This window comes from Pantherophis guttatus, chromosome 5 (genome assembly GCF_059756535.1).
Source record: "Pantherophis guttatus breed Tessera chromosome 5, ASM5975653v1, whole genome shotgun sequence".
NCBI classification, from domain to species: domain Eukaryota; kingdom Metazoa; phylum Chordata; class Lepidosauria; order Squamata; family Colubridae; genus Pantherophis; species Pantherophis guttatus.
In genome coordinates this window covers 53,148,145-53,155,097 of record NC_142067.1, presented here as the reverse complement: position 1 = coordinate 53,155,097, position 6,953 = coordinate 53,148,145, and the positions used below count along the sequence as shown (strand labels likewise).

Here is a 6,953-nt window from a genome sequence, read left to right as displayed (position 1 = left end):
CCAATTGCAGCAGGCTCTGGAAAGGGGAACAGTTAAATTTGTAATATTGGTTGTGTGAAACACTTCTTTGGGCCTCATAAACAACCACAGAACCACAAGTTGGGTACAGAGGCAGTCACACAACAGTGGGTCCGGGATATTGGTCAGCAGGCAGGGCGAATCATTTTGACTGCAAACCACAAGAGTTTCATAGAGTGGTAAGCATCATGAAACCACAAGTGATCTGCTATTTCTTTCTCCCTTTCTTTCTCTGACTTTTTTTTTTCTTACAAAACACTTTCAGGGTTTGTATGAGAGAAATTTATGTGCTTTGCAGACAAAAAGATGCAAAGTGCATTGACAGACAAGAAGTTGCTTATAATGGCCATTCTTGATTTTTTACTTCCTAAGGTGAAGGAAATCATATACCAGACTCTTATAAAAGAGAGAATAAGTTTTTAAAGAGGAAACCATGGCTTCAAACAGCATATTTGAGTCATTTCCTTCTTACCAGCAGTGCTTCGTTCGAGGTAAGTGTCACTCAAACTTTTAAATATATGCTTGACTCACATCTTTAAGAAAATGCATGTTTGCATTTTTCAGACGCTCTTAGTAGCGCATTTTTCCATGATTATCTTTTTGGATTTTAACACAATCTGAAATGTAAATGGTTTAACATCTTGCTGCTCCTATTGAGCAACTTTATTGGAGGATTTGTTTCAGTTGTTCAAGTTTCCAGCACAAAGTCATCACTGTCCTGTTTTGTAAATGTGGCTTTTATAAATCATAGGAACTGCATGCAACAGCAGAAGCACAAAAGCAGGAGAGGAGTGTTTAGCAGTTCTGGCAGAGACTGGGTTTGGAACAGCTGCCATTAAAATTGCCAAAATAGACTTATTTTAAGCATTGTTGATAAACACAAATATAACCCTGAGCAAAGAGTAAGACTGAGTGTCAAGCTGGTTGTATATGCTGTTTTTTTCCACTTAATGCACCGGTCCAAACTGGAAGAAGCTTACAAATACCCATTACTGTATGGGTGACCTAGAATTAAATTCCCAGAGTTACTTTTGAATTAATATAATATATCATCAGGCTAATCAGCTGTTCTCTTTTAGAAAGAAGTTTCCAGGAATGCATAGCCCAAGGAAATACTTTATGTAGTTCAGATTCATTAACAGAAGATGTAGACAAGCGTAGAGAAAGGTGCAGGACTTAAGTGAGAAATAAAAGATCTTCCCTAGATATGTTGGATTGCAATGCCCAAACTCTCAGACAACACTACTGCTGCTGTCTCTGATAGAAGGAATTGCCCAACACATCTGGATGATTACAGATTGGAGAAAACTGGCTTAAACTCTGAAGCAGAAATGCTCTGGAAATATTATTTTAGGAAACTTAGATTTTCCTCAGGAGTATATGATCAGGATTTAACTTGTCCTCCAAGCCATGTAATGAATAAGGAATGAAACAAGACTTTTTAAAAATTAATACATGCTTGCTATGTTCATGAGATGTTGGATGGAGAGAAAAAAATTCCAGAGTCCTCTATTTGTATGAGTGTCTATATGAGTAATTTATTAGTATTAATAAACATTAATACCAATAAATACCAAACATTAAAAGGAAAAATCACATTTTTCTCACAATAAGCCACCTTATTGCTGTTTCAGAATAGATTGAAAACCAGAATGAACATTTAAGAAAAGCATGCCTTTGTGCTCAATTATAAAAGTTTCAAGCAACGTTTTACTGGCATTAGCAGGGAGTTTAGTTGATTTGAATCACTATGAATCGTATGAGTCACATATTTTGAGGCAGTAGGGAATGTCTCTTAGTAAGAACAAGACAAAAATGGAGTGAGAAATCCCTAAATCTTCCCCGACTCATATCCCCTGAATTGCTAACAAGGAAAGGAAGCAATATTAGTAGAATAACAAGCATCTTCCTGTATACAGTTGGCTTTAGTTTTGGGTTTTTTTTTTCTTTTGCCTATCCAAATGTTTGTTTTTATTTTTTGTCTGCAGAAAGGGAATGGTTTATTGAGGAAATTTTATTTTTATAGAATGTAATAAAGATGAAAACTGTGCTTCTTTAGTTGACATGGCAATATAAAGTCTCCAGAGATCTAACAGTGGGGCCCATAAATGAGGAAATACATGGAAAGTGATTTTGAAAGAATATGACTAGAACTATAACTCTCTTATTAGAATTTTTTTTCAAAAAACTTAAGCCTTCTCTGCATTTTTATTATAATAAACCTAAGTATATCTCTAGTTTCTTAGTCACAGCTTTACTAGTTTTCACTTGCCAAGCAATTTGAGAGGATAAATTGGGGAAATATGCACAATGTGAAACATGAAGTATATTAGATTTGGGTTAAAAAATTAATTTCATTTTAAATAGAAGAATTAACTCATCCTGTCCTCTAATGAAGAAGCCAATTCAATCAGCTGCATATGGGGATTGAGCAGATCTTAATTCCAGAACCAGAGCTATAAATTTTATCCTATTTAGCATGTGTATCAAGGGGAAAGTTTAACTGAAGTGACATTTTCAGTAGATAATTTTGTAAATACTGTTTTTGCCTATTAATATAGAGCTTAATTACATGAGACCCGAAGACCTTTAAAAGGTTTCTCTTTCTGTGAGTCTGCTTCCTTCTTTCGCTGAGCTTAAGATGATTCTAAATGAGTTGACCTGACAAATACCTAGGTTACAATGCAAGAAAAATAATCATTCCCTTGGTTAAATTGTTCTCACCCCCATTTTTCAGTAGTGTTTATACAGGCCGGTCATTAGGAATGTCCAAAATAGTTAGGTTATTTTTCCCGCCAAAATTTATTACACTTTCTTTCGTAAGTGAAATTATAGCCTAATGGATGGGAAAAAAACAAGTTGTTTTCTGTTGTAGATTTTACTTTATCAGACCATGCAGTCCTCTTGGACGGAAATCCATTATTCTTTTGCAGTGCGATACCCTCTGAAAATTTGGAAAAAAAAGAGGAGTGGGAAAACAAACATTGGTTCCACCCTCAGTGAGAACTGACAGGATCACAAAGCTTGCCATATTAATTGAATGTGGTACACCACAAAGGATATGACCCGTTTTCTATCACACCACACCAGGTTCTCCCTTATACTACTAGGTAATGAACAGATTCTGCTGAACCTTTTTTGCTCTTTTTTGGAAGCCTAGACTACTCAAAACTTTGTATATATATGTATGGTATGTTAGGTAAATTTCGTTGTATACTGTGTATACACATACAATGACAATAAAGTTTATTATTTATTAATCCCTTTATTAATGCATATGCACACATATAATTATGCATTTAGTAATTCTGTTTCAGATACTAATTCAAAGCTATACATTTTTAGAAATCTAAAGTGTAATACCTAACTTACAGTTAAAGTAAACTTCCATTGGGTCCAAAGAAGTTTACATATAGCCCATTCAGTATAGTTTGCAGTTTTAAAGTTTGATTGCTTCTTCCTCTTTTGATTAATGCCATTATCAGGAACTTTTTAGTTCTTTTTAGAAATAAATATTTAGATTTTTTTAAAAAAATACATCGTCATAAACCAGGAGATCCTATTATGTAGTTCTTTCTCATTAATAGAATTTATATGTGTGAAGGTTTGCAAAATTGTGACCAGATTATTTATGATCAGATAGGTATAAGTGTTTATTTTGTCTATGAACTATTCAGTAGATGTCCTGGAAGTACATGATGCAGCAGTTGTTAAATCAAGATACTGTTTTATCTTCATGATGCAAAAATGTATGGGGAACTCTATATTTGGAACTTTGAATTCAATGGAAAAGAAATTACACCATTTTTTTACAGCTAGACTACATAATGACAAAGTTAGATGGAAAAACAAAAAGAGAAAACAGATAGAAATTAACTGCTGTAATTTCTTGCAAAAAAAGAAGAAGCTTTTCTCCCCAGCAGAAAGAGTACTGAAATACTATAAATACAGCACTGAAACTAAAAGTAACAGAACTAATAATTCCTTAGCAACATATCATAGTAACAACAGTTAATAAAACATCATCCTATCATTAAAGCTTCACTATGTCCTTAAAAAAGCATGTACCTAGAGATTGGTTAAAGCTGCACTTTTAGACACATTTACCTGGAAACAGACTTCAGGAATTGCTGCAGGGCTTTTAAATAAGCATTTATAGAAGATGAAGGTGTATCTATGAGATCGCCTTCTGCCACTGATAGCCTCCCACCAACCAGTTCACTCCCACAGGGAGGGACTCCTCAGGGTGCCATCGGCCAAATTATGTTGGCTGGCGACACCCAGGGGGAGAGCTTCTCTGTGGGAGCCCCTGCCCTTTGGAACGAACTGCCCCCGGAAATACGCACAATCTCTGACCTCCGAGTTTTTCGCTGTGCCCTCAAGACCCTGCTCTTCCAACAGGCAGGGCTATGTTTGTAATGGAGTTTTAAATTTGGAGTTTTTAAATTTTTGGGTTCTTAACAAATTTCGGCTGTAAATGTAAGAATTTTAATAATTTTTAAATTTAATTATGATGTTTGTATTGTGTTTTTATTTGGCTGTGCACCGCCCCGAGTCCTTTGGGAGAGAGGCGGTATAGAAATAAAATTATCTATCTATCTATCTATCTATCTATCTATCTATCTATCTATCTATCTATCTATCTATCTATCTATCTATCATCTAGATAGTCTACTAGTCTATAGTCTACTAGTTACTGTCCAACAGTTATTTTTTCTAAGTATCAGTTCCATTTTGACTTTTACCTATTATAAGTATAGATTGAAGAGCACTTGTGGATCAGAATACTACCGTATTTTCCGGTGTATAAGATGACTTTTTAACACATGAAAATCTTCTCAAAAGTCGGGGGTCGTTTTATATGCCGGGTGTCGTTCTCCTGTAACCAGGCAGACCAGCCCGAAAGGCTCTGATGAGCCTTAAATGGCTCTGACGAGCCAAGCTCTGACCATCCCAGCTGAGTTGCCTGCTAATCAGGCAACTCAGCTTGGATCGCCAGAGCCATGTAAAAGAAAAAAAGTTTTCCCCCTCCAGCTTGCTTACCTTAGCTGCTAGTCACAACGCTTGCCTTGCTTCGCTTGCCTGAATCCATTCCATCAGCAAGCAACTCCCTGCCTGTAATCAAGCAGGCAGGGAGTTGTGGACTTCAACTCCCAGAATTCCTCAGCCAGCAAAACAAAGCTGGCTGAGGAATTCTGGGAGTTGAAATCTACAAGTCTTAAAGTTGCTAAGGTTGGAGACCCCTGCTCTATTGGGTAAGTTTTTTTCCCCTTTGGGAGCTTTAAAAAAATAGTTAATTGGGGTTTTTTTTTAGCTGTTCTTTTTAGACCTAGCTATTTAAAGTTTAGGAAGTTTTAAATTTAGCTTTCATATAAAAATAAAAATAAAATAAAATAAAATAATATTTGTGCAACTTTCTGAGATTTAGTGTGTTTCTGTAGTGTTTCACTCTAACTACACAAACACACAAAATCTCACAAAGCTGTATGTGGAATTTTGTGTGTGTAAAGTGTGAAAGTTGGGTTTTTGGGTTTTTTGTGGCTGTGTGAGGTTCCTGCTTGTTGCAGGGGCCATTTTGGGTCTAGCACAGCTGCTTTTACATTGTGGGTGAGCCAGTTGATGTTTTTTAATTTTTATTTGGTGTGCGTTGGAAGAGGGGTAGTCTTATACGGTGAGTATAGCCCAAACCCTATATTTTAACAGGAAAAGTCGGGAGTCGTCTTATACGCCCAGTCGTCTTTTTTATTATTATTATTATTATTATTATTATTATTATTATTATTATTATTATTATTATTATTAACATTTTATATTTTAAATTACTAACATTACAAACAACATATACAATATTTCACCCTGTGCTATACATAAGAAAGGAAGATTTGGTTCTTCGGATATATCCTCATGATCGCCAAAATCCACGTTCTCGGGGTACAGGTACCGAAGCATCCAATTTTCCCAGCGCATAGTCCACAAATGGTTTCCAAATTTTCCAGAAAATGTCTTCTTTATAGTCACCATTTCTAATTTTAATATCACATGTCATTTTATCATTTAAAGCTAATTTCCACAGTCGTCTTATACGCCGGAAAATATGGTACTTTCCTCTAATGAAAATATTATGGCTATGTTGTATCCATGTTAAATTATGGGATTACTGTAATAACTGGAGCTGCCAGAATGTTTGACAATTCTGATTATATTAATTTTTTGTGGGGAAGAGGATGGAAGGGGCGATACAGTTGCACCATACTACAGTCCTATGGTCAACTCTATCAAAAAATGATGAGTTTGTTTTTGATAAACTCAGATGGCTCCTGACATGTAATGTATTCTTTCTAAATATTTGCAAACTGGCTTCTTAATAACCTGTTCCAGAACTTTTCCAGTATTAATATTCAGTTGACTGGTCTATAGTTACATGGATAGGAACAACTCTTGTCCTTTCATTTGTTGGCCAGTGGCAGGAGAAGAATGTATATAACCACAGATATAAGCTCCTTATCAATTTAAACTCCTAAAAAAGCTTAAAAATGGATATACAATAAAGCAAAGTGCCAATCTCTAATATCTTTATTTCCAAGAATTCTTACAGGACATATACAGCCATCAGGGGCACATTTGGAAAATAAAAATTATAGTGGTTGCAATCTACTGCTATATCTGGAAGACAAAAATCACACTGAATTTTGTGATCATTTTGAATACTTAAAAGAGATGGCAGGGAATCTTTCAGCTGTTACTTTCTTAGTACATGAGTCATCCATAAGTCCCATTTAATGAATATAAAAAGTCCTCATGGCAGCCATTTTGTGAGAATACCTATAACATACTCTTAACATTTCAAAGATGGCCACTGCTCCTAGATTTAAGAATTATGTGAAGAACAAATGACATTATATGATGTTAAAGATATTGGCTTTTACTTATACTTC

General features: G+C 35.2%; 1 protein-coding gene across 1 annotated transcript in view; it reads left to right on the top strand.

The window, feature by feature from the left end:
- Positions 1–270: 270 nt before the first annotated feature.
- RUNX1 (RUNX family transcription factor 1) overlaps positions 271–6,953 on the top strand; it is a 189,948-nt gene continuing 183,265 nt past the window's right edge. The window contains exon 1 of the mRNA XM_034440060.3: positions 271–509. Within this exon, the coding sequence (XP_034295951.1) occupies positions 452–509 (58 nt within the window). The 5' untranslated portion in view covers positions 271–451. The remainder of the gene's footprint in view (positions 510–6,953) is intronic.